The following is a 21,506-nucleotide window of genomic DNA, read 5'->3' as shown; positions in this document are numbered from 1 at the left end:
TTCCATTCTTCATGGCTCTCCTGAGACTTCCAATTCTGGAGACACAGTTAGTGCCAACTGTGATAGCAGTTATTTTGTAACATAAGGTTATGTTCACTAGGAAATGGACTGATAATTTCATATTCTAACTGCCAGAATTAAATTACCGTCGTATCTCCTGTGAGATGATCATGTTTGCCCAAATATGCTTATTTCAAATTGCCTGCAATAGCTACTAGAACTACTTTGATTCATTGTAACAGCTTGTCAGTTTTGTTCATTTGTCATTGGCAGTATATTGAAAGGACTTTAAAGTGGAGCTCAGCATCCTTGAGATCCAGCCCTGAGCGATGCTGAACATGGCAGGTGATGTTCAATAAGTGATTCTGGGAGGTGCTGAGCATGCTCAGTTTCCTTCGATTAGTCATGGTCTTACAGCAGGAATTACTGGGTGAAATTCTATGGCCTGTGTTGTGCAGGAGCTTCAGGCTAGACGATCTAGTGGTTCCTTCTGGTCTTAATATCTATAAATATAGGCACTCAGGACCTTCCAAGAACAGGTTCATAAATACTGAGCATTGTCAAGAGAGTATATTGTCTCAGTCCTTTACTTAAAAATGGAAAATGCCAAAGAGTTTTTAAACAAATTGTGCTAAGTATGCCAGAAAGATGCCTAGTTAAGTAGCTGGAAAAATGTTTTCAGTAAACAGCCTGATATTTGTCTATCAATAAGATCAGGGGTGGGCAATAATTTTTGATGCGGGGGGGAACTCCAAGATTTGGGAAAGTGGTCGATGGCCACACTCCTCCATGATATTAATGTAGGAGGTGGGGGTCTGGGATGGAGATTGAGTGCAGAAAGGAGTTTGGGGTAAGAGCTTGGAGTGCAGGAGGGCCAGTGAGGGAGTTTGGATGAAGGAGGCAGTTGTGACCTGGGGCACGGGATTGAGGTGCAGGGATTTGAGTTATGAACCAGGGAAGGAAGGGGCTGTGACCTGGGGTAGGGGACTGGGGTGCAGGGGTTTGGGTTGTGACCTAGAGCAGGAGGGAACTGTGATCTGGTGCAGGGGATTGGAGTGCAAGACTTTGGGTTGTGACCTAAGGCAGGAAGGAATTGTGATCTGGGGCCAAGGGATTGGGGTGCTGGATCTGGGCTCAGGAGGAGGGCAGAGGGTTGGTGTCAGGGAGGAGCTGAGGTGCCAGAGGCAGACTCTGGTTGGGAGACTTACCTGTGTGACTCCCAGCTAGCAGCCCAACATGTTTCTCAGGCAGCCTCCTTGCCTGCACAAAGGCTGCAGGGGCCATGTGCATCTGTGAATAATAGCTTGAGAAGGGGGGGGAGTTGTGCTTTATGCACTGCCTATTCTTCAAAAGGCAACTCCCATTGGCCAGTTTCTGGCTAATGGGATTTTGCCGGGGGCTGGGGCAGCACTTGAAGCCTCTCTCTGCTCCTCCACACCCCCACATCCCCAGCTCACAGATGAGAAACACAAATGGCCCGGCAGCCGCTTTTCTGAGAGGTGTGCAGGGGCTAGGGCAAGCAGGGAGTCTGCCTGAGGCTCCCTGCTGTGTCTGCAGGCCAGATCTGGTGGCTTGGCAAGCCGGATCCAGCCCACACGCCTTACTTTGCCCAGCCCTAAGTAAGATCATAGCATAAACTCAAAATTTTCCTGTGCAGACGCAGCTCATCTTTATCACTTCATTTTAGTATTCCAAAAAGGAAATTGTTTCCATAATCCGTCAAACCAACTGCTAGACATTTATTACTTTAAATAGCTATTAAGCAAGGAACAATTAAATACTTGAGTCAAGAAGTTATGTGACAAAGATAAGGGCTTGTGGGTGCTGCATCCATTAGCTGCCAATTTTTGTTTATTTTGTTTTCTCAATACGTACAAAGAGATGGCCTTCCTAACAAGTATTCCCAGGGTAAATCAGCTGACTCACACTTTAACTCAGAAGAAAAGGAACTGTTATTGTGGCCCTGTAAATTCTGAACAGTGTGGAAGGTCCAGAAGTAGGAAAGCTTGATTGTTTACAAGTTTTAAGCAACAGTATTTTTGAAATAGTATTTGGAAAGCACAGAATAAAGGAGAGAATGTGTACCACATATAGTTTACTAAGTACTGTAAATAAATCAATTCAAATAAAGGCATTTTAGAGTTTACCAAATATTCCTATGTGTTACCCATTCTATTTTTTCTGAAACATTACTCTTTTCTCTCCCAGCTTTCATCAGTCTTACCCTAACCTCCAAGCACTACAGGACAATGATATCCCTTCTCCCACCATTACCCTTAGTTAGTCATGAGAGGTTTCTGCAGATCAGTGAAGTTGCTGACTCAAGGCATTACCTTTATAGCTCTCCCAGCCCCTACTGGTATTGGAACTGATAAACCAGACATGACAAATCAAGTCTTTTTCATGATATCAGGGTGTTCTAATCTCATTGAAAAGGGCCAACCCTGTATCTGTCATTCCATTAAATAATATTTGTCGTATTATTTGTGGAGCTAGGACAATGGTCCCATTTGCAATCAATATCGATGGAGAGTGGGATTCCCCCTATAATGTCAACTCATGTTATTTTTTCAAGAAGCTTAATCAGATGGAAAGATAAGACATGCACTTCTTATAGTAACAAAGCTTGTTTGTCTCCAATGAACTAGAGAAACTGTTCAGGAATACTTAATTTGTGTGAAATTATGACCCCTTCATCAATTGTACTGATCTGCTGGATAAGTGCTAGTTGGGAACTAGTTTCACTTATAGTCAGAGCCTGTGCAACAGTGATAGCATGGCTCCTGATTTGGAATCACAGACTCCTCCTGAAACAAGATGAGTTCTTTTTGCCTTTTACAAGGCCTCTTAACAGACTGCACATACTGAAATGCTTTGTTGAGCACATCCTTGAGAACTCTCCTTAATCAGGGCCAGAGATTCTGCATCAATAACTTATCTAATGACATTTGCAGCAAGGCAAAATAGAGTCCATCTCAGTCTTCAACAGCCATACAAACACTGCAGTGTTATGAAGAGTAAAAAAAGTTTTAGCTAGTAAAGACATATGTATAATAGAACAGATATTGTGAAGCTAAATGCTATTTTACATTGTCAGTTTCCAAAGGTCTTAATAATAAGTTCGTGCATGTAACTTGTTGTATTGTACACACTTAAAGATGCCCTTTCGTGTAGTATCTGAGTATACCTAGCCTGGTGTAATTAAAAGAATAAAACATTTTTCAAATAAGGAACAAATACAACTGCTCATTTTGATTTACTTCCCCTCTGGGGCTTGTGCCTCCTTCTCAAATACAGTAGCTAGCTAGTCTCTTGAGTGTCTGTATGAAATACTAGACTGTTACACACAACTTCTAGGGGCAGTAAAATATTTAGTGGTAGGTTTGTCTATGACAGTTCAACCCTTGGGAGCAATAACTGTACCAAATTTTGGATGGAGTTAGTGCTAAAGGAGAGTAGCATAACTTTTTTGTAGGGGCTATTAACTTTGTGAAAGTCTAATATCTTTACAATATAGGGACAGAAGCAATTCTTGAAGAGTAGGGTGTCCTTCTGCACAGTTTTGCTGAGCCTGATTGTTCACTTTTCATGTGCTTTCTATCTTCATGTTTCAATCTAGTGTTTTTAAAACCCAGTGAGTTTCTCCTAATTACAGCCTGGAGTCAACAAAGCACTTGAGTGCATGTTTAATTTTAAAAACAAAAGTAGTCCCATTGGGACTGCTCACATGCTTAAAGTACATGTACATATGTGCTTTCCAGGATCTGGGTCTCAGAGCACCTTTCGGAGTTGAATCTGCATAGTACTATGGATCTCTCAAGGTCAACATTTTAGGTGAAGTATATCAATGGAGCCAGGATTTCACCCAAGTTTCCTGCCCCAAGGAAAAGATGATTTAAAAATCTCTCCTACAACTAGCAATAGTATGGTCCACTAGAACTTTTATTATAAGGGCCAACAGAGCAACACTTACGCAAGTGTCAGAACAAAAGCTAAAAACACATAACCGAAGAGCTAGGCAAGTGCCCTTTGTTTTAACTATAGTTATATAAAAGATAAGGCATTGTGAGGGTTTGATCACAAGCCCTTTTCCCTAATGCTCCATATAACATTTTAAGAGTCTTCCCCTTCCTAAGCGTCTCTCCTTCAAATTAATGTTTTTTGTAAAGACAGTTATCTTAAAGACAATGAGTCCAAGCATATTGAAAAATAGCCTGGACTGAGTTGCCCTCTAGTGGCAACTGTTCTAAACAGCAAAAGTTTAGCAACTTTTTAAACTAAATGGAAGGCAACCTGTCTAAAAAAACCCTGTGTAACAAGAAGGATGAGGAAATATCTTTTTGGACTAACTTCTATTGGTGAAAGAGATGAGATTTCGAAGGGTCATCTCTCTCTCACCAACAGAAGTTGGTCCATCCATGTGATATCTATAATATCCTGGGACTGACATGGCTACATCACCACTTGCTACATTAAGTATGTTAAAAAATCTCAGGTGGGTAGCTGTATTCAGGGCCGGCTCTACGGAGCACGGGGCCCAATTGTGGGGGCACGTATGTGCCGTGCGTCCTGGATGTCACGACGCATGCGCCGTGTGCCTGGGTGCCCTGCGCAAGCGGCGTGGTCCCGGCACACTGCACATGCGTCATTTTCCTGGGCGCGGGGCCCCATGCTGGGAAATCGGCTGAATCGGCCTAAGGCCGGCCCTGGCTGTATTAGTCTGTAATTTAAAACAATGAGCAGTCCTGTGGCACCTTAGAGACTATAAATATATTAGGTCATGAGCATTCATGGGTAAAACCCACTTCATCAAATGAGTTGAAGTCAAAATGACAGAATCCAGGGTATATATAACAGCAGAAGTTACCTGTGAATGGTAGAACCAGTGTTAATGAAGCTAATGAAGTCAGACTGGATGTGCTATGCATATTGGCCAAACTTTCTGCCATATATATTGGCCAAACTAGACAGTCTCTGTGACAAAGGATAAATGTACACAAATTAGACCTCAGGAATGGTAATACGCATACATCTGTAGGGGAACATATTAACCTCCCTGGACATTCCATAATGGATTTAAAAGTAGCCATCCTTCTGCAAAGGAATTGTATCACGATTACAGAGGGAGACATCTGAACTGGAGTTCACTTATGAGTTCAACTTGGGCTTGAATAAAGATATTAACTGGTTAATGCACTACAAAGGCAATTTCCCTCACCATTGATTTTCACATTTCCATTTCAAAGGCTATGCATGGGACACATCTAGCCTGACTTCATTAGTTTAATTAACACTGGTCCTACAACTGACAGGTAACTTTTTCTGCTGTTATATATACCCTGGATTCAATAATTTCCATGCCTACTCATCTAATGAAGTGGGCTTTACCCACGAAAGCTCATGACCTAATATATTTATTAGTCTATAAAATGCCACAAGACTCCTCATTCTTTTACATTAACTATGTTTTTAATTTAATGCATGTTTTAAATAAAATCCATGCTATGAAAAATCAGAGCTAGTGAAGGGCAATAAAGCAGATGCCATAAAAGTCTGGCTACGTTAGTGAAACAGAACGTTGATCCCTTGTTCGCTGGCTTGAATCTTGCCTTTTCTGGTAGTAACCAAAAGTTACTACTCTTTGACACTGGCATAGAAATCTCTAAAGTTCATGCCCACTTCCTGACACTTGAAGGGACACCAAAGCATTCATTGAATTATGACAATAATATTTATATCCTTTTAAGCAACAGTGACAGTCTTGTCTGCTTGTGCTTTTTGTGATAGTCAGTCATCAGGGTAAGCACTAAGGCACTGTGGTAATGATGATATATTTTCATTTGATTCCCGGAATGAAGAGACGGAATGAAGACACACAATCAGGCACACTTACAGACAGTTGGTAATGCACTGAATTGTACTGATGTACCCTGTCTTTCAATGGACTATTCCAGACTAGAAATCCCCAAACATTTTTTGCTGCATCTCTCTTCAAAGATTCATGTCTCAGGTGGTGCCCAGTTTGGACTTCAGAGGGAAGGAAAAAAATCTCCACCTAAGCAGCCAGGATGGGAGGAGGCTCACACACCCTGTTTGAATCTCAGCTGTCTGGAGTGATAACTTGAGTGCATTGGTTCCACTTCTTTCAGGCATGTGTTTTGTGCACACAGTTGTGCAAGGCCTTTGCTGTGGAGCCAAGCCCATGCACAATGTCACAGCCATGTTGATTCCCAGTGCAGTCACAGGAGTAAGTGTGTGCAATAGAAAGGGAGGAAGTTCTTGCAAAGCTGTGCAGTTTCTATGACAGCTGGCCAGCAGCAGGATGGTGGCATGGAACTGAGATGATGGGTATGGGTGGAAAGAGCAAGAATTCTGGGACCAGGTTTCTACAATCCATCCTGCCCTAGAGCAGAGAGAGAGAGAGAGAGATGATTGAGCTCTCCAGGGAACTGCACCAGCACACACTGGGTACCCTGAAGAAACAAGGACAAATTATTAAGTAGTCAGGTCCTAGCATCTCCTTGATAACCATGTCTGCCTCACAATTTGAAAACCAACATGCTACACAGTTTTGCTTCCCCAGTGGCTGGATTAATAGCACTGCCCCTTTAGTTTACCATGTACAAAACAGGGTTTGAAGAAATGTTTGACTCCTAGTGCTTCCTCATATTAGTGACAAGGCAAAACTGGGATTTGAACAACCCTAAACTCTGGAAAAGACTAAATCTTGATCCAATTCTGACCTCTGTGGCTTATGTTTGAAAAGGGCTGAACTGAATCCCTAAATGTTCCTGAACTTTGGAAGAGTTCAGCTCAGTATCAGAAGTTTGTAGCATGGGCCCATTTCTGTTCTTGAGGTTGCTATATGGTTACAGGAATTGATCATTATAGGCCTTCTGTGACCTGTCTAGAAGATGAAAAATATTGAGTTATCACTAACATAGCTATTAGGTTATAGTGTCACTGAACGTGCAGTTCTGTTCTGAAAAGATATTCTGTAAAAATGGCATGATGAGGGGTGTGTGTGTGTGTGTGTGTGTGTCTCTCTCTCCCCCTTAGTGACTACAGATCAATTTTTTTAGTGCAAAGATATTTCTTCTGCCAGCCCTGCAAACTCAACCTCACATATAAGAAGCTAGCTATGTAATTTCTTTCTCATGTGCCATCAAGGAAAGTGTTGTGTTAAATTATGAGAAGGAACAGAATCCATCTCACACTCCTAGCCATGTTGGCCTTGCCTGAGCACGAGGAGTAAAAAGTACTAAAATCTTATTTTTGTCATTAAAGTTAGCAAATATGACTTTGGATATATATAAGAAGCAGATCTGCTGAGTCACGGTATCACCTTGGCATAGTCATTATCTGAAGAGAACGGAACTTTCTAGGTAGCAAACTGTTAAGGTAACAAACTCTAACTCTCCACTTCATCTTTACCGAACTGCTGTTGTCCCTGCCCATCTCCCAAAAATGGGGGAGGAGGTTCTCTCTCTCTCTCTCTCTCTCTCTCTCGCTCTCTCTATCTATATATATATATATAAATTTCCTGTGGGACAACAGAGTGACATCATCACGTCGCTCTGCATCCTGCCAGCCGTCTCTGTCTCCAGCAGCGCAGTCTCCCCCGTGTCCCCACCCCAGAAACCCTGACCACATGACCGCCTGCCCCTGGACCCTGCCTTCAGCTTGCCCAGCTCACATGTCTGCTGCAGGGCTTTGCTGTGTGCAGCCTGGGCCTGGCCACAGCACTTGGGAGCCTCACTGCAGGTCTCCCCCTGAGCAAGTGACTCTGGTGTGTGCTGGTGACCTGGGGCCAGGACCCTGGCTCATGTGCACTCTCCCAGGCCCACCACAAGCTGAGCCGGTCTTGGCCACATTGCACACTCAGCCCTTTGAGGATGGCATGGATATCCTGCACCCTGGCCGCTTCCCTGGCTCTCCAGAGCAGCCACTCTGCACTGCCGGCTGCCTGGGCTTGCCGAGAAGCAAAGTTCCCCAGAGGCCATTTACATGGTGTTACACAAACCCCAACAGGCCCGTTTGGAAAGGCTGAGTTGAGCCCAAGCTCACAGCTCGATGAATTTGTGGGAGGGGGCAGGGTGTGTGAGGAAGGGAGATAAGGTGTATGTGGGGATAGGTGGTGTGGCAAGGGGGGATACTGAGGGTGAGGGCGATATTGAAATGGAGGCAGGGGGATGGGCAGTGTGGGGTTAGAGAAGGATGGGGTGTAGGAATGGAGGAAGAAGGTGCGGGCTGGGAAAGGGGAGGTAATATGGGTGGGTGTAGGAATGGAGGTGGAAGTAGGGGTGGAAGGAGGGGGATGGGTGGGGTGGAGAGGAATTAGGGAGGATGGTTGGTGTAGGAATAGAGGCAGGGGGGTGGGAGTGTAGGGATGGAGGTGGAGGTAGGAATGGAAGGAGGGGGTGGGTGGGGAGGAGTTAGGGAGGATGGTTGCTGTAGGAATGGAGGCAGGGGGTGGAGGTGGAGGTAAGGATGGAAGGAGGGAAGTGGGCTGTGGGCCATGGAACTCTGGGATAAAGACTAGCAGCCCAGATTACCCCAATGGGCGGGCTCTCTTCGCCCGTGACCCAAATCTGGGTTCTCAGTAAAGCTGGGGAGCCCCCCCATGGTTCCATATCTCTCCATTGCACCCTGTCTGCATGGACCATGTACCAGCCCCACGGCAGGAGCTCACTTGCCAACTGGAAGGGCACAGCTAGAGCATTGACGTCCTGCAAAGACGGGCAGTAACTGGGCACGGAGAGTGGGGGATTCTCTCCCTACCTGGCTGCTCCCACGTAACCCAGCCCCTTCCCCTCACTAGAGAGCTGGGTGCTCGGGAGCACCCAGAACAAAGGGGATTTCTTTGGAGTTGGGCCCTGATTTCCTGATTGTGTTTGGTTTTCATTTACATGTGAGGCCCACAAGCCCTTCCTGACTGGTCACTTCTCCATAGCCCTGTGCTAGCTGCTAGGAGGTTCTAAATTCTGCACACGAACAAACTATTTTATTGGCGGGTGTGGCAGGAGCAGAAGGGGAGGGGAATAGCTGGTGATTGAAGGCCACAAGTGGATGGGATGGGCCAAGAGCGTTTGGACAGAGGAGCCCGTCCAGGGTTCTGGTGGGGCGGGAGCAGAGAAGGGTGCAAGTGACGTGGTGTGACATAGTGGGGATTATGTTCACTGTTTGCTTTGTTATGCTGTATGTGATTCCTACTGTCCTGTGCTGCTCTGTAGTGACTCTGTGTGTGGGGGGATGCCCAGCGGGGGATGGGATCTTTGGGTAAGAACGCCTGAGAGAAGGCACATAGGGAATGGCCCAAGCCATCCTAGCACCTGACTCTGGGGGAGATGCAACCAGTGATAGTCAGATAACACCTTGCATCCGGGAAGCAGGACAAAGGAGAAGGCAGGGCTTCCTAGAGGGCTGGGACTAGTTGTTGGGTGTGTGAGTTAGTTTTTCAGCTGGCTTAGGGAGAAGGGAGTCTAGATGTATTGTGCTGAATGCTCCTAGTTCCTGTAACGACAAGTCTGTGCTGTGCTGTGTCTGTCAACAATAAACCTTCTGTTCCGCTTGCTGGCTGAGAGTCACATCTGACTGCTGATGGGGGTGCAGGACCCGGTGACTTCCCCACACTCTGACACATGGAGCCATGGAGAGCGCAGCTGGTCTCACTGCAAGATTAACAGGTTTTCTGGCCATGAAAGCGGCCAGCAAGGGGAGATTGGTGAGCATAGGGAGCAGGAGGTGCAGCTCCCTAGTAGCTTTGGGTACTTACATTCTAGTCCTCTTCCCATTTATTTTGCCTTTATAACAACTTTCAAGTATTTTAAGTTGACATGTGACTTCTATTGATACAGATTTTCAGAGACCAAAGAGATAGTAAGAATGTTAAATTGCAGTTATCTGGTTTATTGTAAAGTCAATACAATTGTATTGACTACATGATTAGTTGATAAGGGTCGCTCTACAAAACTGCAGTGGGGGTAGCTCCAGGAGCTGGCTCAAGCCAGGACTGAGCAGTCCCAGCTCGTGCTGGCACCGGGATCCACCCGCACTATAGTGAGAGCCCAGCAGCTCTTACTACATTTAAAATTCAGAGGCGCAGCGTCCCAAACCAGCACGAGCCAGGACTGCTCATTGCCATCTTGCACTGAGTCCAGCAGCCCCTGTTTGCAGTGACCAGCCCTGTCCGCTGTGATTAGGGTCTGTTGCCTGAGTAGTCTCAGTTAATGGCAGCCAGGGCTGGCCACAGATAGGGACTGCTGCCGGAACAGTCCCCGGCAATAGCCAGCTCTGTCCACCACAAACAGAGGCTACTCCAGCATCAGCCCCAATTCATGGCAGCCAGTCCAGGTCACCATGAACAGGGACTGCTTGGCATCAGCAGCTCCTGTCCATGGAGGGGCCCAGCTGCCTGCTGGGACCCAACCCCCTGCGTACAATGGTTGCTGCTGGAGCAGCCTCTGCCCACGGTGAGCTTCATCCTGCTATGGGGCAAAGGCTGCTTTGCAGCAGCCTCCCATATCCCCCCTAGCTGACTCTAATAGAGGTAGCAGGGGGGGATAGGCGACACCATAGAGACAATGCTGGGGGGAGCCAGCTTTTAAGCCAGATCCCCCCCCCAGCACCAGCTCCTGTTCCTCGCCCTGCTTCTGCCTCTCGGAGAGGCAACAAGGTTGGACGGGTGGGGGAAGTGAGCAGTTGATACTCCACTCGACTACCCGATAAGCTTATGCTCATTGGGTAGTTGACTAATCGACTACTCACTAAGGGTATGTCTACACTACCCCGCTAGTTCGAACTAGCGGCGGTAATGTAGTCATCTGCAGTTGCAAATGAAGCCCAGGATTTGAATTTCCCGGGCTTCATTTGCATGAAACCAGCCGGCGCCATTTTTAAATGCCGGCTAGTTCGAACCCCGTGCCGCGCGGCTAGACGCGGCACGGAGTAGCTAGTTCGGATTAGGCTTCCTAATCCGAACTAGCTGTACACCTCATTCCACGAAGCCTAATCCGAACTAGCTGTACTCCTCGTGGAATGAGGTGTACAGCTAGTTCGGATTAGGAAGCCTAATCCGAACTAGCTACTCCGTGCCGCGTCTAGCCGCGCGGCACGGGGTTCGAACTAGCCGGCATTTAAAAATGGCGCCGGCCGGCTTCATGCAAATGAAGCCCGGGAAATTCAAATCCCGGGCTTCATTTGCAACTGCAGATGACTACATTACCCCCGCTAGTTTGAACTAGCGGGGTAGTGTAGACACACCCTAACATCCCTAAGAGAGAGCACATGAATTTTAACTGTTATCTGTGCTCATTGAAAGACTGACACTGTTTTGTGGGTTGTTTTTTTTTATTCTCAGGGTCAGTGGACTTTCTCCTTTCATGGGAGACAATGACAATGAAACTTTAGCCAATGTTACCTCAGCAACGTGGGACTTTGATGATGAAGCTTTTGATGAAATCTCCGAAGATGCCAAGGACTTTATCAGCAATCTGCTAAAGAAGGATATGAAGTAAAGCTGTTGATCTTGACATACTTTGTTTTCATATTTAACTGAACTTGTACACCCGTTGCTCTCACGCTCTGTATACCCTTTAAAAAAAAATGTCCTGGGCAGCATTGAATAAGGAGTTTAGAATGCTCCAATACTTCTGTGTCTTTGTGTTCATTACCGCAGACTTCATTTACTTGATGCTGCGCAGACCGGAACAAAGCTTTTTAAGTTACTGCTCGTTTTCACTTCCTTAGCCTCAGGAATGGACTCTCGTGTCAAATTCATGTCCCTGGGTGGATGGCTCTGACATGACAATACATTTCCTATGAATCTCATAAAATTCAGTTTCACAAAAGCCTTGGTTCCACCACCTTTTTTATTAATAGTAGCAAACATTACAGTAGTGCCCAGTCAAAAGGGAGGCCCCATTGCTCTGAACACTGAACATATGTAGGGAAGAGACAATTCCTGTCTTGGAAGGCTTTGAATCTAAATGATAGAAAACAAAGGATTATAGACCTATACCATATAACCAAGGGAATATAGAGGTGAACTGGCACAGCATTGTTAGACATATGTATTTGTTAAATTGTATTTAATGGGTAGGAGAGAGCGGTTGAGGCATAGCAGAAATAGAGAAGTTGGTAAAAGTAAGGGATAACAAAAGGAAGAGGAACCATCACTGTTCAGTATGTGCTATGCAATGATCAGCAAGCAGAGTTTTGTACGCATTGTAACAGAGAGGTTTATGCTGTGGCTATAATGTATGACTTTATGGCAATATTTTATTATTATGTTTATGGTGTGTAACCTACCACACAAAAAGTCTTCAAAATCTGTTAAATGATCATATATAGTGAGTGTAACAGATAGCAAGTAATCACAGTTCATAAGCAGTTGTCCCATTAAGGCTAGTTTAGTAAAGTATGCTAAAAATGAAAAGGGAGAAACAATAACATAAAATCAAATAGGTTCTGTCCTGTGTATTGGCAACACTGACTTAGTCTCTTTATGTAAAAACAGGAGCCGCTTAGATTGTACTAAATGTCTTCAGCATCCTTGGCTTCAAAAAGACACCAAAAACATGGAAGCCAAAAAACTTTCCAAAGATAGGATGAAGAAATATATGGCCAGAAGAAAATGGCAGGTAATAAAAAGGGCAAGGAAGTGGGCTAGATACCCTAATAGGTCTCTGATTTCAAACTTTTGTAATTCTAAAACATATCATTACAGAGGGCTTCTGCTGCTGCTGAAAATCCAATTAGAACCAGTGCACAGCTGCTCTACTGGGTTTTATTGCTGATTCAGTGCATGGAGAGCAGAGGTGTTGGTGCATAAATGTCACAATCTATCACAAGACTGGTACAAGACTTTAGTTCTAAGTAGGGATTTCCCTTGTCCCTGTGATTGGAGGAAGAAGCTTCTCGTGTATGGAACTGTGCACCTCCCCCTCTACACTCACAGAAGAATGAGGGATAATCAATCCCCTAATGGAACTGACCAGAAAGACACTATTATTGGCACGGGGGGAGCATTTGTTTTCCTGTCCGAGAGAATCCCATCCTCTCTGGGCACAGGGACCTTTTACTGGTCTTCTCAAACCATCATGAATCTCCCATCAGATGGCTTAATTAATTTGTATTGAAACATTTTGTCCCCACATCTTCTGTTTCCTGGAGCCATTGTAGGAGCTCCATCTGGGTGGTTCTTGTAGGTAGAGTAGCAAGTACATAGTGGCCTGGATCAAATCTTTTTTCTAGCTTATAAAATACATATGTTCATCATATGCCTTCTGCATCATAGACCCTATTTATAAATTTTATCAGGTATATACAAACCTTACAAAGGATATTACACTTAGTATATATACTATAGAGTCTGTCATATCAACATATTTTAGCATTTGCATTAGCTAATGTAATTGCAGAAGTTTGCCAAGGTAAATTCTTCTAATATGGCACTTTCTCATTCATTTCACAATAGCTGGTTACTCATTCTGGGTGGAGTTCAGACCCACAGAGAGGACCAACACAAGGCCTATCTTCCATAAACCTTATCTAAACTCTAATCTGAGGCATTCTCTGGTTCATCTGTTTTTTGCTGACCCACTGCAAAGGGATGCATTTCATTCTCCATTAAGAACAGTAATATACATTGGGTCTAAATCCTTGGTGGAAATTCATATCTGCACCTGAACCTGGCAGCTCAGGCCTGTCTCTCTAATCTAGAACAACAGAATGACTTCTTTAAAAGTCTGTCCATTGACTCCCATAGATTTTGGATCAGGCCCTAAGTCATTTGTGCACAGTCCTATTGCTACAGAAAAGATATGCATATGTGATATTAAATTAACAAGAAGCCTCTATGTTATGTTTCAGAAAACAGGTCATGCTGTCCGAGCAATAGGGAGACTATCCTCCATGGCAATGATTTCTGGTCTAAGTGGAAGGAAGGCCTCTTCAGGCTCACCTACCAGTCCTGTAAATACAGAAAAAGTAGACCTGGACGGTAAGAAACTGTAAAGAATTGTAAAAGGTAGTAACAATTTTATCTCTACAAAGTCCTCTTCCAAGTCTGAACAAAGTATTTAATGGTAGAAAAACTTTTAAGCCACATCATATATATAGTAGCCCAGTGCCTGAGAGTCTGTAACGCCGAAATGCTGGCTGTTCCCTCTGGGCAGCGCTGTTCCCTGAAATGCTGGCTGTTCCCTCTGAGTGGCCTGTGTTGCATGGGGAGTATGGGGCCCAAACAGCCGCTTTCTCCCCAGTGGAGGCCTGGCTGAGTGGCGCAGAAGTCAGCCGAGCGCCACGGTGGGAAGGAAAGGGGGGTGGGGCGGTGATGTGTGGCGTGACAGCGGCTCCAGGCCCCGCCCTCCTTCACCTCGGGTACGTCTAAACTACATGCCTCTGTCAGCAGAGGCATGTAGATTTGTTTGTTCATCAAAGGCAAATGAAGCCGCGATTTAAATGATCGCGGCTTCATTTACATTTACATGGCTGCCGCGCTGAGCCGACAAACAGCTGATCAGCTGTTTGTTGGCTCGCGCGCTAGTCTGGACGTTCCCCGTCGACATCAAAGCCCTTTGTCGGAAGCCCCGGTAAACCTCATTCCACGAGGAATAACGGGGCTGCCGACAAAGGGCTTTGATGTCGACAGGGGGAATGTTCAGACTAGCGCGCGAGCCGACAAACAGCTGATCAGCTGTTTGTCAGCTCAGCGCGGCAGCCATGTAAATGTAAATGAAGCCGCGATCATTTAAATCGCGGCTTCATTTGCCTTTGCTGATCTGTCTAATCTACATGCCTCTGCCGACAGAGGCATGTATTCTAGACACAGCCCTCCTGCCATGGCGCTTGGCTGACTTCTGCACCACTCAGCCAGGCCACCACGTGGGAGCAACTGGCACAAGCGACCATTTGGGCTCCACGCTCCCCATGCAACATGAGGAGCGCAGAGCCCAAAAGGCCATTTGGGCTCCGCGGTCCCCCGAGTGAGAGGCAGGAGGGGGAGGAGGAGAGAGACAGAGAGAGAGGCAGGAGGCATAGGAGAGCTGCGGGGGGGGGGGGGGGGGGGGAGGGGGAGGCAGTAGGAAGAGGAGAGAGAGAGAGAGAGAGAGACCTGAGGCTCAGGAGAAAAGACTGACATGGAGGAGAGACCTGAAAATCCCATCTTATGACGGGCTAATTGGCTAGTATATCTTATAAAACCAAAAAAATTTCTACAGACTATTGGAGACCAGCAATAATGCAGCATTAAATATAAGTGTGTGTGTTTGTGTGCGTGCATGTGTACATATGTGCCCATCAGGGTTGATGTATTGCTCAGAAAGCTTACTGCATACTGGTAGGCTTGCTGTTAATGCCAAGTAATAAAGGCATATTTGTCATCTCTACTTATGCCAAGTAATAAAGGCATATTTGTCATCTCTACTTATATCAGCTTTAGAGAGTGGTGTATGTGGGGAAAAGGAGGGAGCAACGTTTTCTAATGCATGTACCTAAAGCTAGGCATCCAAATCTGTATTTAGAGACCTTAATAAATGACCTGATTTTTAGGGGTGCAGCATGCAGCATCTGCCATGTAAGTTAAAGGGGAGAGCAGGTGTGCAATTGGGATGTGAAAGTGTAAACATGTATGTGGTTAACCAATGAACCTGGCCTCATCAGTTAACCTTCACGGTTACACAAAGCTCCCCCTCCACCCTCTCTTGCCACGTGTCCAGGGGGAGGAAGGCTGTTCTGTGGAAGCCGGTATACTCAGGGAGCAAATTTAAAAGCTGGCTCCCCTGGTGCACTGGCTCCCGGAGAACTGCCTCCCCCATCCCTTGCTGCGTGTACACCTGTAACCGCTGAAATTTTCAGCAGTAACACGTTATCTATATAAACATATTTTAACATCCCTTGTGTACAACACCTCAGAAAATCAGGCTACCCATTCAGGTGCTTACGCATGTTGAACATCTAAACTAGAATGTTTTGGCCTAATTGGCAGGAAATGCCTGGCCTAATGGTGATAGACAAATACAAGCCAGAATAAAGAATTTGCATTATGTTGTACTTTGTCATTTGTACATAAATCATTCTGTTTGATAGTCTTACTCTTTGGCTATGAAAGACTAGAGCAAAAGGGTGGCATAGGGTCACTATTCCATTAGGTTTATAGCATTAAGTGTAATGGAGGGGGGAAAAGCAGCGTTCAGCGACTGTTTGGTTATTTTAATAAACCAAAACTCATTTCTAGGGAATTTTGAAATGACTAGTTCTCCTTTACTTCCTCTAGATGATGCTGCCAGGGCTTTCCTTGAAGCAGTGGCAGAGGAGAAACCCCCTGTAAAGCCATATTTTACAAAAACAATCCTTGACATAGAAGTTGTGGAAGGAAGTGCTGCTAGATTTGACTGCAAAATTGAAGGTACTTTAAATTAATGTGTCATTTTGCTTTCGCCCCTCCCCTGTCATTTCTTTGTATAGCTCTATCATGTAGTGCTCCATCCATTTTTGCTTTTGTTTCCTTCAGCTTTGCCATTATCTGCACTCTTACAACATGGAACATGTTGCAAAAATAAAATATATTTTGAGCCACACTGTGATCTCCCATACTTGCTATTAAATAGAAACTAGCTTCTACAGAGCTCCCATGGGCAAATCACTTTATCTTTCTCCATGGCTAAGATACCTACCTCAAATTGTAAGGGTAAATGATGTAATGTTGATGAGTTCCCAGATACTGCAATGAAGGGGGCCCTGGATGGATGGACTAGATAAATGTCCTGTGAAAATGTTCCAAACTCACAAACTGATGAGCCTGGGGTTCCTGCCACTTAAAGGGCTCCCGCTCTTAAATAATCGGTTTAACAGGGAGCCATTCTTGGGTCTTTACTCAGCACTTTGTTGATGCAGCAAGAAAGAGAATAGCCCGAAAGAGCTTGTGCTCGCATGTTTACAATAAGGAATAGCTCATGCAGTTCAGTAGTGTTAGAACTGTTTGCTTTCAGCAATCTCAGAGACTCACATTAGGATGGATAATCAGGTTGTGCAATGGGAGCCTTACATATATAACAGAAGAGAATTCTTCTCCATCTTCTTTTTCCTACCTAAGTGCTGGTCTCTTTCTCAGATGGACAAGAGAAGAAGTAGGGAAGAACCAAATAACCAGTTCCTTCTCCCCAAGAAAGGAGTAGAGAGCTCTTCTCAAGCTCAAGTGCCCTGTAGAGCAGAGGGTTGAGAATAGTGTGGAAAGTAGGCTATGTCTACACTGCTGTGTTTTGTTTTTTCAGAAAAAGGTATGCAAATTGTGAACTGCAATTTGCGTATTTTTCCGATTCTTTTTTCGGAAGAGACTTTTCCGACATTTAGCCTATCTACATGGGGCCAAATGTTGGAAAAACCTCCTCTTTCGGAAGAGCCCTTATTCATCATAAAATGAGGAATACAGGGCTTTTGAAAGAGTGTGTCTGCTCTTCCAAAAAATATTTCAGAAGAGTAGATATGTTCCCTGGACTTGGTGGAGTTTTTGGTATACCGGAAAAACTGTGTAGTGTAGGCACAGCTGTAGAGTAGTAAAAGAGACATGAGGGCAGATGTATGTGTCAAATTCCTTTCCACCTGTCCCATATAGAGATGTGTACAAAAGTTGAACCTTTCTAGTCTGGCACCCTCAGGAACTGACCAGTGCCAAACCAGAGAATTTGCCGGACCATGGGAGGTCAATATTGTCTAACAGTATTACAGCACTATTAGAGCTTATTGGGCTCTGAGAAGACATTTGGAGGTAAATTAGAGCTAAATAACAGAACAGAACACCGAGGCTGCGTCTAGACTGGCATGATTTTGCGCAAATACTTTTAATGGAAAAGTTTTTCCGTTAAAAGTATTTGCGCAAGAGAGCGTCTATACTGGCATGTGCCTTTGCGCAAAAGATTTGCTTTTGCGCAAAAGCATCCATGCCAGTGTAGATGCTCTCTTGCGCAAGAAATTAACGTTGCTGTCTACACTGGCCCTCTTGCGCAAGAGGGCTTATCCCTGAGCAGGAGCGTCAGAGTATTTGTGCAAGAACCACTGATTTTGTACATTACAAAGTCAGTGTTCTTGCGTAAATACTCGCGGCCAGTGTAGACATGCAGCAAGATTTTGCGCAAAAGCAGCCGCTTTTGTGCAAAATCATGCCAATCTAGATGCAGCCTGAGAGCCAGGACTGGTGGCTGTAAACAAACTTTATGGGACTGCAGGAAACTTGGCTACACCCATGATAAGTGGACATCCGACTAACTAAGATCATGCCAGACCACAGAATGTTGCCGGACCAGAGAGAGCCAGACTAGAGAGGTTCAACCAGTACCAATATGGTCACCCATTCCAGGTAGGGATGTTAGATAATATTTATTTTAATAATTCTGTAGCCAGAAAAAATGTATTGGTTACATGGATACTAAAATACTCCCCAGGGGCAGAGCTGGCAGCTGGTGTGCTCCCGGTCCCACACCCAGGGAGGCCCCTTCTACTCCAAGCTGCTGCCTCTGTATCAAAGGCAGCTGCATTGGGTGGCAGGCAGAGCTGGTCCACGAGGTGAGCCAGTTTCAAAATTAGTTCCCTGTGCAGAAGCAGCAACAGGGGAGGAGAGGAGTTGTTTAGATAACAACTAAACCTAGGCTTATCGGTTAATCGTTTAAACCACTCTATACCAGAAGCCCTAATTTCAGGCCCCCACTTAGTCAATCTGATCAGTCCCATTTGCCTGTATTCTATACCGGGTAAGATGTTCAACTCCACTATGATCCCTTTGTATTGAATAAAAGGACCTGAGCAGTGTAAAAAGGCTACAAAAGGCCTGGATCTGGCATGGAAAGAATTCTCCTGCTATGGGTATTGCCAGACTACCTTTCAAAACCCCCTAATAAGCCCTGGCACAGGGGCATGCTAGACATGAGTTGGACATGCTGGCAGCAGGTAGGGCAACATAAGAAGGCTAGCCTAACTTACAGCACAGAATTCCATATCCCTGCTATTTAAGTCTGTTTGTTGGGGATTATAGTGACTGAGAGCACTGTGAATACTTCATGTCCTAATAAAGAGTTTCAAGTCTGTCATTAGGGACTTATACTAGATGATGAATGAGCTGCTGTGAAAAGCTTTCTGCTTTCATTAGAAAACAGTAACAAATCAGATTAATAAATACTTCCATTGTTAATTTCAAATGTTTGTTTTTAGTAGGAAAGTGTTAGTAGACAACTGTAGATATTAAAAAATAGTAGTTCCTTTTAATTTATTTTCATTAAAGTTCAGTGGAACTACTTGTGTGCTTAAATTTATGCATATGATAAATCTGTGGGATTGAGGCCTAAAACATCTACAGGTTAACAGCATTTAGCTTGGCTTATTGCACCTGCTGTTTTTTCCCCACTGTCACAGGCTACCCTGACCCTGAGGTAATCTGGTACAAAGATGATCAGTCTATTAAAGAGTCTCGTCACTTCCAGATAGATTACGATGAGGATGGGAACTGTTCTTTAATTATTTCTGAAGTTTGTGGGGACGATGATGCCAAGTACACATGCAAAGCTGTTAATAGCCTTGGAGAAGCAACTTGTACCGCAGAACTCATTGTGGAAACAATGGGAAAAGAAGAGGAGGAGGAGGAAGAGGAAGAAGAGGAAGAATGAAACAAGATTAATCAGAAGAGACATTTGAAAAATCACATTAAAAAGACTATTTCTCTAAAACTCAGAAAACCATGTTATTAAAAGCACCTAGTGTGATACTTACATCATTGGGAGGAAGTATTTTTTCAGTGTGGTCAGTTGATACCTGTTTATTTTATTTATGGGCATTAATTGGTAACAGCAGGCACTTTAAGTTGCTGCATTTATTGGATTTACTTTAATTCAACTGTTGCCCAGCCTATTTTTAAAGTGAAAGTATCATACTAATCTACAATTATAACCTGATTTGTAAGTATCCTATTTATTGAACTCATTCATTTGCACCATCACTCTCATCAATCAATACTATAGCTGAGGTGGCTCTCAGAGATCTACATTTATCTCTATGCCCAGAAATCTTTTATCAAACAGACACAGACTCTATTGATCTTAATACAATTGTCATTCTTCACATAAGTTAACTGTAAGTGATGGTTACGCTATCACCATCATTGCAATTTGCACGTTGTAATAGAATGAAACAATCTTAGTCTTTTCTCCTGTTTAATATAGTTTCACTGTGTCTGAACTTTACACACACATACTTATCTCTTCCAATTTGCTATTTAGGTATTACTAATTCCACTAATCTTAGACCTTCATGAGTTTGTATGAACTGATAGTTCTTTCCTCACCTTTAACCAAGTGATTCTAACTTACCTACTTCCTCTGGAGGTGTCCCTTACCTTGATACAGTTACAGATATCTGCTTAAGAAACAAACGGAAAGTATAAAGAATCAGAAACCTTGCAGTTGTGCTTGTCATTTTAATAAAAATTCATCATTCATATAAGTGCTGCTGTGAACTATAGGTCATTGCACATCCATTAACTTTTATCTGTGTGTGGAAACCTAGTTTAGTTAAAAATTTACTTGTACTTTATTTGGCCATTACACAACAGCTCTCAACTGATGATTAGCTGGAAATTGCCATAGATTTTTGGAGTAATCAAAAAAAATTTAGTTTAAATTACAAACTTCTTTATACCAAGCAATTACCAAAGAACCTTGTATATCCTATGTGCTTGACCATCTAGTTTTCATCTTGACTGTCAGGAAGGCTTTTGCCTTCAAAGTTTTGGGGAAAAAAAAACTAAACAAAAAATACAGAAGAGTCTCTATTCTCAAAGTGATTAATGCACTCAAAATAAACAACTTTGCTTTTCTCTCACAATATTGGCATTTATTAGTTCTTTTTGTTCAGTGGTAATATCAGAGGCCATAAGCTGTTATGCATAATCTAAAAAGAATATATTTCCAGTATCTGCACATCATTCCAAATGCACATTTGTAATGTGTTTTATCCTTTTTTCCACTGTGTGTAAATTACAACAATTTCAAATTTCATTATGGAGATGTACGATATCAACTTTACGATGTTTGATATTACCTAGTTTTGTGGTTTGTATCATTTGCTCTTCTACGTGTCTTTAAAGTAACAATTCAAGATCAACTAATGTGGATCACACAATGTTTTTTTTTTTTTTTAAATAACTGTGTTGCTCTGTGTTGCTAGGTTCAAATTACCAGCACCAGCATGTCTTTTCTTTTTTAATGGATAAAGAACTCTCGTTATACTAAACACAATATTGCCACTATTCTTTTAAGGAAAGATTTTTTTAATCTGATTTAGAGCATATAAAGTTTTCCTCACATGTTTTATATGTGTTTAGGTAACAACAGGGTGTCTTTTGTACCTTACTAAAAATATGCTAATGTTTTCCCATTTTGTTAAACCATCAGAATTGGGAGAAATGAGAACACTACAGCTGTAGTTACTCACAATTTCTAAATAAATAATACCACAAAGCA

The 21,506-nt window shown here is 43.7% G+C and overlaps 1 protein-coding gene across 4 annotated transcripts in view; it reads left to right on the top strand.

Moving 5' to 3' along the window:
- MYLK (myosin light chain kinase) overlaps positions 1-21,506 on the top strand; it is a 337,126-nt gene extending 315,620 nt beyond the window's left edge. For all 4 annotated transcript variants that reach the window (XM_006137678.4, XM_075933132.1, XM_006137677.4 and 1 more), the window contains 5 exons: positions 11,360-11,512; positions 12,518-12,641; positions 13,873-14,002; positions 16,277-16,408; positions 19,405-21,506. In XM_006137678.4, coding sequence (XP_006137740.2) covers positions 11,360-11,512; positions 12,518-12,641; positions 13,873-14,002; positions 16,277-16,408; positions 19,405-19,655 — 790 coding nt within the window. In that variant the 3' untranslated portion in view covers positions 19,656-21,506. The remainder of the gene's footprint in view (positions 1-11,359; positions 11,513-12,517; positions 12,642-13,872; positions 14,003-16,276; positions 16,409-19,404) is intronic.

The sequence above is a fragment of the Pelodiscus sinensis genome, chromosome 7 (assembly GCF_049634645.1).
Source record: "Pelodiscus sinensis isolate JC-2024 chromosome 7, ASM4963464v1, whole genome shotgun sequence".
In the NCBI taxonomy this organism is placed as follows: Eukaryota; Metazoa; Chordata; order Testudines; family Trionychidae; genus Pelodiscus; species Pelodiscus sinensis.
The sequence above is the reverse complement of the archived record's forward strand: the minus strand, read 5'-3'. Positions and strand labels throughout refer to the sequence as shown.